The 12,215-nt window shown below is 40.6% G+C and overlaps 1 protein-coding gene across 1 annotated transcript; it reads right to left on the reverse strand.

Annotated features, from left to right (window-relative positions):
• Window positions 1–2,329: 2,329 nt before the first annotated feature.
• On the reverse strand, window positions 2,330–11,339 carry NPS (neuropeptide S). The gene is made up of 3 exons (XM_073595132.1): window positions 11,291–11,339; window positions 11,126–11,201; window positions 2,330–4,695 (listed from the first exon to the last, which is right to left on the reverse strand). The coding sequence occupies exons 1-3, from the start codon at window positions 11,326–11,328 to the stop codon at window positions 4,516–4,518; spliced, it is 294 nt and encodes a 97-aa protein (XP_073451233.1). The 5' UTR covers window positions 11,329–11,339; the 3' UTR covers window positions 2,330–4,515.
• Window positions 11,340–12,215: the final 876 nt, after the last annotated feature.

Consider the following 12,215-nt stretch of genomic DNA (forward strand, 5'->3'; position numbering starts at 1 on the left):
AATGTGATATGTGAATTCATTTGGTTCTCCTCACAACGTACACTTGTAGTTTTGACAAGTGTGGAAGTGAAGACAGGATTTGAATTACATTGTATTGTTCACGCTGTCCTAACAATCTGATTGCCTTCACCAAGCTTCCTGACCAATGTCACTGTTGTGATATGTTTGGAATTATCAAAATGCTTTACCGTGGAATCCAATTGTGCTCTTGATGACGTTAAGAACATTTTTGAACAGTGGGATTTTTGAAATCTCCAGGCTAGTGTAATAAACAAATGACTCCACATACTGTATGTACATACAGTGAGTAGAAATTCTATGTCTGTGTAATTGTTATTCTTTATAATAATTTGAAATCTGTTGCTGTAACGGCACATCAGTAAATTTAAGTCTGAACACTTCGTATTGGTAAAACAACGATGGGTCAGGGTCTTTGAAGCAGGGCCATCAGGTGGGAAAGCTAAAGCCACACAGTTTGGTCAGGTAACATCATATTGGCAGCTCACCAGGTGGTTGGGGGTTACAACCTGGGCATTGTTCCATTATATCTCTCCAAACTCTAAAATGCAGAAGGTTTTGGGCACAGTTCGTTGAACTGTTTTTGCCCAAAACATTGTGTAACTTTGGTCCTGTGATGACAAAATGAATAAGATAATCCAAGAATGGCTGTGATGTGCTTCAAGGTTTTTGAAGTGATATTATAAAACCAGTAGCTGCCCAATCCTGGAACCATTCACCATATACAGTATGTGCTTGCCTAACATGGTAGCGGTATTCCTGTATCAGGTGTTCGTTGTTAATTGTATTCAACTAGACAGACTGGCTACCTCCAGCCTTCACAAAAACTAGTTTTAGCAGCTACACTGGTATTGAATTAGGTTTATGCATGATCCACACTCTGATCACTTTTCAGAGGAGTTTGACGATGAGGTGATGAGGAGGGAAAATGGCCTCTACTCATTGTCTGTTTTAACCCAGTAAATGGAGCACCTGCCCACCAAAACTGCGTTCTTAAATCATGTGAACAAGCCTCTACTTGCTGGATAACCAGGCAGTGGCGACCCCTCCATAACAGGCGCCGCCCCCCCATCCATGTGTCCGGCCACCTGGTCTACATATCAGGACGCTGGACTATGGATTCCAATGGGGGAGGAGTGTTTTTTTGAAGTACGTGATTAGAGCCTGAGGCTCTAATAGTCTTCAAAAAAGGGTGGGCTCAGGGTGCAGAACACTGCCCTCAGAGCCCAACCAATTGTGTGAGGATAGCGAATGAATTTTTGCTATTTTCACACTAAAGTTCCTCGCCGCCAATCAGGAGGCAGGTCGTGAGACCTGTTTCCCGATTGGCCAAAGCATCAGGCGATCCATTTGGATGCCTAGTGCTTAGGCAGAAGAGAAAGGAGACACACGGCGGAGGAAGCTGCTGAAGGAGTGGACGCCGGACCTGCTGCCAGCAGCCCGCTGCTGGAGGACACCACAGCCCGCCACCTAGATCGGGTAAGTGCTGGACCGCCAGCCGTCCGGATGGGGGGGTGGTAGTGCTGCGTTGCCCGGGGGGGTGGTAGTACCACAACGCCAGCCGCCTGGGGGGGTGGTAGTGCCGCACCGCCGGCCGCCCAAATTAACAAATTGCAATATATTAGTATTTACTTCTTGGGATTAGATATCATTTTAATTACATGAAATCAGGTCACATGTGGAGGTGGCAGAATTGTGATCCAGCTAGTCTCTATTCCATTGCACAGTGCTTTTCCAGCCACTGGAATCTGGATGAGCTAGATTCGATAATCCCTTAGGAGACTGCTTCTCCTGCACCCCATCACAATCGGTTTTCCAGAATTGTGCGGCAGCATTTGCTTTATCACAGGAAGGTTGGCTCTGGAATTATGGGCTGTACTCTCTAGAAACTTTGCATTACAGCAGGAATCATACTACATCATACTAGTAACAAGACATCAAATTTGGAACATGACATCATTGGGGTAAAATGGCATCACGTTGACAACAGAATGACAAGGCCAAGCTTGTTGGTACAATTATAATGCGTTGTGGATCCTTCATTGTAATGAAGGAAGGGGAGATGAAATAAATATTTGTGTGTGTAACAACGTTGTACGTTAAGTAGGAACCACAGCTTGTCTGAGTTAATTGATTGTAGCTACAAGCCCAGCATCTCTAAAATGAATGTAATTTCCCTGGCTGCCTGTAAAAATGAATCAATATATCCCAAGAGATTACTTCCTGGCTACATTGCTTCAAAGAAATTAGACCAACCATTGTGTACAAATGGAGCAGCTTTCACCCTCTGCAATTTCACAGCGATTTTTTTTTTCACCTTTTATTTTAATTTTTCATTCCATTTGATGTAATTGTAATTGGAGCCCGTAAGTACATATTTGGCCCTGCTGATTTTATTTAGATGCTAATTTAATTAGGACTCTATAAACATAGAGAATAACTTGGTGATGATAATGATGCATGAGCAGCCTGTGTGTCTTCAGCTTTTTTCTATACGTTGCCTAGGAATGTTTATGATGAACGTGTTTGGTATTGATGGTTATTGTCACTATGCATATTAACTAGGCTGAAGTTGCCATGATCAAACATTAATCAGTCACTGAAACACAACACTGTATTAAATGTTCATTATATAAAGTCAGAAAGAGTGTTCACTTTATTTTCATACAAATTTTATGTAATCTAGTGCTGCCAGAATCAGACTTTTTTAGAGTGCTTCTGAGCAGGACTGCTACATAATTCTGTAATGTGCAATGTCCTAGTTAAGAACCACAGAGGGTGCTACTTAGTTGCCTAAGAACACGCAACCTTTTTTTTTCCTTCTGGCATATTCATAATGTAGAGATACAGGAATCACAGGACTCGTTCACACCAGCAGCATTAGACTGTCTTACCCAATGTAGTTAAAATACAAGAACAAGGCAAATAGCCATATTTCCTAAGGTTTCCATTCTTTTTGCATAAAAAAAACAAAAAATGGGAGGTTGCATTTCTGCACAGGACATGATATTGCATGCCAGAATGAAAAACAGAATCATTCAATGGATAGACTGCGTCCCAGGTGACTTTAATGCAAATATTAATGTTTGCGTGTACCTATAAAGGGTAAGTCCACAATAGCTCATTCCCATTTTGCATGGAGGCTTCTTAGATTTATCAGGGGCACTGGTGCTGATGTCACTGTCCCTGCATGGGCAGTTCTGCGGATCTGCCCTTGTGTCTTTATAAGTGCCCAGTTCTGCCCACCTTCTCATGTGTCTTGCTGGGTATCCAGTTCTTGCTCCTTTGTCTCCAAGTGCACCCAGTTCTTCCCACCTCTTTGTGTCTTCCTGAGTGCCTAGTTTTGCACACTTGCCCTTGTGCCTCCATGAGTGCCCATTTCTGCCCACATGCCTATGTGCCTTCCTGAATGCCCAGTTCTGCCTACCTGCCCCTGTGTCTTCATAGGTGCCTAGTTATTGCCATCTGCCCTGTGTCTTGGAGTGGTCAGTTCTGCCAATGTGCCCCTGTGTTTCCCAGTGTTTCCATGTGTGCACAGTTCTTCCCACCTGCCATCGCGCCTTCCTGAGTGCCAAGTTCTTCCCATATGCCCTTGTGCCTTCCTGAGTGCCCAGATCTGCCCATCTGCTCCTATGTGTTCCTGTCTGATTTCTTTCTTTTTTCAACAAATCTAATGGAAACTGAAACTTAGTTCCATTTTTCATAGATATGACCTCCTTGAAACATGCATGGATACATTTATTTGAATACCCCTATATAGTTTCTCAAAAATACATATACTGTATGTACAGTCCCTTCAGAAAAAGAAAGCCGAACTGATGGTAGAGGGTTGAAGCTGGTGGTGAAGTTATGGGGAATGGGAGATAATGGTGAAAGAGTGATGGGAGATGGGAACTGATGGTAGTGGTGGCGGGATGGGAGCTGCAGGGAATAGGAACTGATGCTGCAGGGATGGTTGGGAATGGGAGCTGATGCTGTAGGCTTGGAGGAGGGTGGTAGCTGATGGTGCAAGAGTGGTAGGGGATGGGAGCTGATGGTGGAGGCTGGTTGGGTATGGAAGAATATGGTGCATGAGTGATGCAGGATGGGAGCTGTTGATGACTGGTGGAGGATGAGAGCTGGCTTAAATGAAAAAAGGGGTGGGCAATATTCTTTCCTTTTCCTCCAAAACTGCAAGTGTTCTATAAACCATTTTGTGATCAAACACAGAATATATCATTCTCATTGTTAATGCTCTCTGTGGTTCTGAGACTTTGACACTTAGTGTAACAACACTTACTATGACAATTGATGAACAACGCAGGAAGGAGAAAATGTCACTGTTCACAATTCTTAGGACAGATGGATGTGACAATAGCTTTACATTACAATCCAGTGTTTACTTCTACTGTAGTATTAAAAGTATAATTTTCAAATTTGCCGAATAGGTCCACTTTCAGTTCATCCATAAAAAGGATTCTTCCAGTGAGTGAAATGGGCCTTTCTGAGAACACTTTGTTAGGACTTTGCCCTTCTGAAGGAATTTTTTTTAAATCCCGATCCAACGCCATTCCGGAAGGACCTTTTTATAAAAGACTTCTCCAGTAGAGGCTTTAGAAAGGCGAGCTCCTCGCTTCGGTCAACTTCAACCAAGCAACTGTTGAGCAGGATGAGACAGTGGTCCGTTTTCCTAGAGGACTGGAAGTGGAGATGAGCATTGTACAAAATTGAGGAACCATACTCTATAAATAATTAATAAGCTGCAGGCAACAGGCATAAACATTTGCCCCAGGCTGTGGGCAAATGTTTACACTAAGTACAATTTTAATTCACTCAAAGTTATCTCACATCACTTCACAGTAATATCTTACTCAATATAAAGTTGTAAAGCATTGAGGCTGTTTACCCACTTAGAAGTCAGGGGTTACTGATATTGCACTAATTTGCTGGCATTTGGCCTATTACAGCTAACTACAGTATATGATTGAGAAGAGCAGTTATTTGAAAGACTCACCTTAAAGTGTATGTAAACCCTAACAATGAACTTTTCTTATTGGCTCCTGTTTGGTCTGTTAAATATACCAGTGTAAGTGAACAGATTCCCTTCCGAATCAGAGCAGAATGGAACAGATGTTTCTTTTGTGACACTTGTGTCCATTTCATTCTTTCTTCTTGTAGTGAAGGAAAAACTTGAGCTTAGTGAACCCATGTTAAGTCTATTGGCAGGCACATGTAAACAGATGTGCATTTGTTTAAATCATTTTACCTCCAACCTATCATGTTTAGGTCTGAAAAAAACAGAGAGGAACACACACTTTTTTTCTTCATTTTTTTTTGGACCTAGACAGACTTTGAATTGTAAACTGATTCACATACATTTACATCCGCCTGCCCGTAGCATAGCATTAAGCATCTGTTCAGATCCGCCTGAAAAACTGACAGGTAAATCTGATCAAACCCTAATGCCCCATACACATGGTCAGAATTTCCGACAGAAAAAGTCCGATGGGAGCTTTTCATCCTATATTCCGACCGTGTGTATGCCCCATCAGACTTTTTACGTAGAAAATTCAGATGGACTTTCCAACGGAACAAATTCCTATCGGGAAAACCGCTCGTCTGTATGCTGTTCCAACGTTCCAAAAATGACGCATGCTCTGAAGCAAGTACGAGATGTCGTACGTGTTGTCCCGTTGTACGTGTTTTCACCGCGTGGAATTCCGCCGGACCTTCAGAGTTTATTCCGATGGCAAAACCGGTCGTGTGTACAGGGCATTAGGCTTCATGTTCACTACCTACATTTACCGCGCCTATGGGAAAACACAAAATCGCAAAAAAAGCAGCAATTTTTTCCCACGGTTTTGCCACATTTTACATTTTCCCGCGGTCACAACGTTCCTATCCTGTACTTGCTTTTTCTGCGTTCAGGAGAGGGAGGTTGAAGTTTACCTAAATGTGGTAGCTCCTAAACTCTGCTAAAAGCCTATGTGTACATTGACACACAGGCTTTTATGAAGTTGAGTTTAGGAGTTTTGGCAAAAAACAAAAACGCAAAAGCTCCTAAACCCAAGTTTAGGAGCTTCCAGCATAGACTAATGTACATGAAGCCTTAAGCTGGTCATACATGGATCAAAATTTGCCCAGTTTAGCAGGACCCAGGAGATTTTTGATCCTTGCAGGGCCATTCCCATTCAAGAGGAGGTGATCTAGTCATTGATTCCTCCCGAAAGGGACTATTGGTATATTTTCAATCTATTAGTGTATTCTCCCATCCACCTCAAATGTGTGGAGGGGGGAATCAATTTTTTTCTTTCTTATTTTTAACAGCCAGCTCTCTGATTAAAAAAAAAAAAAAAAAAGATCCATCTATATAGCCAGGTTTACTCTCTACTTTGTGGAAATGTGAATAGGGTATATATGCAGTATTTTAACAACAGACAATTGGGCAGGGCTGACACCATTACTTGCAATTTCTTTCAAATAAACATCACTGTGGTGTGGAGTCCACAACAGAAAATTAGGAATACATTTCTGGCAGATCAGTATTTTTCTGTTCATATATGGGTTAACAGATAACTGAACGCCAAAGGCTCTTTGAGGCAAACATTGTTTAGAGAGAACAGAGCCTCCGAATTTTCAAAGCATTTGTAAGCAATCAATATTTGCCACCAATGGAGACAAGCCCTAACATATTTTGGTGGAAGAAAAAAAACGAGGTGAAGTGTTTAAAGGACTATCTGACTAGATGTTTGTTTTTATCCGACGGATTAAACCAGTTTCTACATAAAAACAGCTTAATCAGGCTTAGTAACAGGCCTGCCACGGCCATTATTACTACTTCTACTTATTTATCTGTTAGAATATAGAAAATGCAGCAAGAGGTAAGAGATTTTCTAGGCTTCTTAATAGCTAAAACAGAACAGTGATGTCCCTCTCCCCTGATGGATTATTCATTATATAGCATAATCATATTGTTGAACTGTCCAGCTACCAAAAAAGTATTTTTTTTTTTGTTGTTCTTGTGGGAGTTAAAGAAAATCTCACCATTGGCAGTCAACATGTGATTGAACCCAATGGACCCCATCCAAACCTAAAATATAAGTTCTAAGTGGAATTTTATAAGTTAGTTGGATGGACATATGCGTTTCCTACTTTCCATTATCTATCTGTATCAACAGTACTGTCTTTTAATACACTTACTCCAACCATAATTTCCAGGTAGGAAAAGGTTGAATGTATTAATCATGAAACACACGCACTGTGCAATAAAAGTCAATGTACTAAAATATCACATACAAATGGGTATTTTACAAAGCTAGGCTTAATTGCTTGCATCAGGACAAATGAAATGAAGTCTGCCATCTATCACCCCATGCTAAGGTCTGTTTCAAAAGACCAGGTCTGGCTGATTTACTGAAATTTGCAGGCATGTTACTTGGAACTCAAGGATTAATAGCTAAAGTAGCAGAAGTGATTGTTAACCCTCTTTAACAAGTAACTTTTGCTCATTTGCTTAAAGCTAAAACTGTATGTATTGGGTGAACAAGATGGAGAAGGTAATGGTCTGGGCACTATTCAGAGAATGCTTTGTTTTCTGAATGAATACAAAGTGTTCTCTATTTGGATGAGATGGAGAGGCTGGGCAGGAAAGTCACGCACAGTTGCGGGGTTCAAAAGCAAGTGGAGATCACTGTAGTGGTAGTGTCTACTTAAGTGATTTCCAACTTCCAGGGGCATTGGTCAGGTATGGTATAAGCATTGGTACATTGGTCCAAGCTGGAACAATGTAAATATGTATAAAATATCCATACCTGGAATTCATCTCTGACTGAGTTCTGATTAAATTAGTGGATTATCCTCCACACTACAAAGAAGTATTCACAGATATAAGCACAAACCTTTTGGTTCCAGCTGTGAGGGCTATTTAGATCTATATATCAATCATTAAGCCCTTTGCCAGTAACTGGTTTATATAAACTATATTGTCATAAGTATCGGGACGCCTGCCTTTACACGCACATGAATTGTAATGGCATCCCAGTCTTAGTCCGTAGGGTTCAATATTGAGTTGGCCCACCCTTTGCAGCTATAAAAGCTTCAACTCTTCTGGGAAGGCTGTCCACAAGGTTTAGGAGTGTGTCTATGGGAATGTTTGACCTCTTCCAGAAGCGCATTTGTGAGGTCAGGCACTGATGTGGACGAGAAGGCCTGGCTCGCAGTCTCTGCTCTAATTCATCCCAAAGGTGTTCTGTCAGGTTGAGGTCAGGACTCTGTACAGGCCAGTCAAGTTCCTTCATCCCAAACTCGCTCATCTATGTCTTTATTGACCTTGCTTTGTGCACTGGTGTGCAGTCATATTGGAACAGGAAGGAGCCATCCCCAAACTGTTCCCACAAAGTTGGGAGCATGAAATTGTCCAAAATGTCTTGGTATGCTGACGCCTTAAGAGTTCCCTTCACTGGAACTAAGGAACCAAGCTCAACCCCTGAAAAACAATCCCCCACCATAATCCCACCTCCACCAAATGATTTGAACTAGTGCAAGGATTCATAAACACATGGATGAGCGTGTTTGGGGTGGAAGAACTTGACTGGCCTGCACAGGGTCCTGACGCACTCCTAAACCTTGTGGACAGCCTTCCTATAAGAGCTGAAGCTGTTATAGCTGCAACTCAATATTGAACCCTACGGACTAAGACCGGGATGCCATTAAAGTTCATGTGTGTGTAAAGGTGGGTGTCTTAATACTTTTGACAATATAGCGTATGTTTAGGTTGGATGTATATATTGTTGCATTTGGATTTTAAGGTGGGAAAGAGTAGGTATCCTCACACTTAATTGGCAATCCTAGGTTTTTTTTAAGGTGTATAAATTGATTATTAGTGTTGGCTTGCTTTAGTACTATAGAATGTTTAAACAGTAGTTCAGGAAAATTACTGCTATTATACAAATTGCTGATTAAATGGTCTTCTGGTCAGAGAGTGTGCTGCCAAAGCCTGACTCTCTAGAACATTGATGAGCCTCCTTGAAGTGAATAGTTACCTCACAAATTCTCTCTCTCTAAAAGCATGATATGCCTTCTCTGCCTTTATACCTTCTCAACCCACATACAAGGCCCTGTTTCTTCACTTGAGCCTCCCACCCAATCGGACCTAATCCTGAAGTATCAGAGAAGCCCTCCAAGACACACTGGTCATATACCCTGATAAAGAGGTCCTGTCACCTCATTATTGGTCTACTTTTTGTAATACTAAAATAATAACATTGAAAATATAAAGCAATATACCCCATGCTGTCAATTACAAATATATGATTCGTCAGCGAGGAGTTTGATGACTGTATACTGTATGGGGGCACAGCCCAATGTAATAATTAAGATAAGAGAACTCTCATGCAACACCTTGCAAAAGGTTTGTTGACGATTAATTAAAAGGCTTGGACAGATTGGGGAATGTTGTCAATGTTGGAGAGGTTTTTCTCTCACTTCCTGTCCTGAAAGCTACATAGTCACAGTCATGGAAGTGAGGATAATCTGTTTAATAGGGACACAGATGACAATAAAAACCTGAAGAGATGCTCAACCCTTTCCAATCTATTCAACACTAAAAAATGTTTTGTCTGCAGTTGTTTTGTAAAATTCTTAGTTATATATAAAATATTTTTTTCCTCATAAACTAGTGCAGATCCCACAAGCGTTGTTTTTTTTTTTTTAAATCTAAATGTATCAATTGGACCTGGAACTCGTTTGATTGGTTACATGCATGTCTTTTTTCTATTTTTAATTCTACTAAAAATTAAATAAATGAAAAGTTAGAACCTTTCGACTTGCTTTAGATTTGAGTGGAAATGACACAATAAGATTTTCAATGAATAGGATGTCAAAAAAGAAAAATAAGAAGACAGGCATGATCAAAGGGATAGAATAAAAAAATAGTAACAGTGTTCAAATGATGTAACATTTCCAAAATACTACCGACAGGAGGCTGCCCTGGTCACTCAATAAGTGGGTGAGTAATAATGATTCTGTATCTCATTTAAAAATATGTAGATATATTGATATACTGTATAGATGGATGTGAATCCAAAATCCACAACGTTTTTCAAAGCCTTCCAAATTCCACCTCCCTAATCAGTCAAAACCCCATCCAATTTTGTCAGCCACAACCCATCACTGTCCAGCTTAAACAGGTGATTGCAGTACATCACATTTTAGCATGGTTTGCTACAAAAATGGCATTAGCTTATTTCTTTGTCTTTTATCATTGATTGTGAGTTCAGCATCTTAATATGTTGCTAGGGAACCTACTGTACACTGATTACATTGCAGCAGATACCAGAAGATGCCTAAATACTAAGATGCTGGAAAAATAACAAAAATAAATAAAAATAATCCCTTTGCTGTCCTCCAGTAAAGAATGTAAAACATAATGTTCAATGTGTGTCGCAAATGCTTCCCAAACTTATTTCATAAGCAAACGATGTATAATAATTCTAAATTCCTTGCCCTTTGTGGTAACAGGTTCTCCTAAATCTCTGAAAATTCCTATTTCAGCCAAGACTACTTATTTGCACCTTTCTGGTAAATATGACATTCTAAGGGCAAGTGTCAAATTCAATATCTTTGTGATTAGTTTTCATTATCTATTGTTTCCATTATGCTTGTGCAGGCTCCTGAAGTACCCGTTGCTTCCAGCTGGAAATGTTGGTTGTTGAAGTAAACTGTAAATGCAAGAAATCCTGTGACTTCATAATATTCCATAGTCGCCTCCAGATTACTGTAAACTGCTGTATCCACAGACATCCCTTCAATAACTACAAACCCTTGACCACAATAGGTACTTTAGGAGCCTGCATGTAAGTGTATTTAATATGTATTGATTATATTAACTATACACAGGACGAATATTATCAAAGAAAGTTTGTTTCTGATCTTATCTGCCAGTGTCAATAATGGATCCTGGCCTCAAAATCTTTTTCATTTGTGAGTCAACATTCACATTTTAGCTGTTATTCAGCTGCATACATTTGCTTTATTAACCATCTAGAAGTGTGTGTGTGTGTGTGTGTGTGTGTGTGTGTGTATATATATATATATACAGAACATTTTACAGTACCTGTTTGACACTTACCAGAGTCAGCCCGGGCCGATACCATAGATGCATTGCAGATATCCAGAAGATGAGCACAAAATGGAATTTGGCTATACTGTGACACAAAGAACATACAAAGAAATGAATATACCTACCACAATGAGTTTTAAAAGCCATACTTCACATTCATTTTATATTCCTTACCTGCTCAGCTGTCTTCCTTCCATAGTGACAACAGGCATTCAAATCATCTAAATATCCTCACACTTGGGGAGCATTTTATACTCTCTGCCAGGGTCATGGTAGTACACTGTAGCACGTCTCATTGATGATGAGATGGCCTTTAATGAATGTTAAAATGCGTAAATGCGACCAAATTCACAACTTTTCTTCAGGAGAGGAAAACTTGACTTGGATCAACTTGTGGCCTTTCAGGAACGGACACATGTCAAGCTGCCATTGCACAAATAGTTTAACAAAGACCCAAGTACTGGAGATGAACTGATATTTTCCTGCTAAACCTGATGTGGCAAAGTACAACTCAACATGTCAAGTCTGTAAATGTCAACTGAGTAACTAGTATCGTCACTACTTTCCATGCGTACCTGACATGGGGTTGCCTTAATATTTTGCAGTTCTGGGCTTGATTTTTGAGAAATCATAGTCCAATAAACTTTGTTCCTGCTTAGGCAATATTGAAAGCATAAACCAAGTTAGAATGAATTAATTTGTTAAACACTAACGTAGCTGTCTTTTTCTTTTTTTTTTTAATTACTGTATTTATTGGCGTATAACACGCACTTTTTCACCCTGCTTTTTACACGCAGATACTTCAATTTTAGCTGCCTCGGAGGGGACAGGGAGGGGGGCGGGACGAGCGCCATCAGATTACATACAGTGAGAATCTCCTGTTTACTTGGCGGCCTCTGTAATAGGAAGTCCCGTCTCCTGGGCCGCCATTGGACCACTGTTCTGTCTATCATGGGAGATTCTCACTGTATGTAATCTGTCGGCGCTCGTCCCGCCCCCCTTCCTGTCCCCTCTAGGCTGCAGATGGGCATCGATCAGGCTGCACTGATGGCAATGTTGAGGCTGCTGCATTGATGGCAATGGTGAGGCTGCTGCATTG

The sequence above is a fragment of the Aquarana catesbeiana genome, linkage group LG08 (assembly GCF_042186555.1).
Source record: "Aquarana catesbeiana isolate 2022-GZ linkage group LG08, ASM4218655v1, whole genome shotgun sequence".
Taxonomy (NCBI): Eukaryota; Metazoa; Chordata; class Amphibia; order Anura; family Ranidae; genus Aquarana; species Aquarana catesbeiana.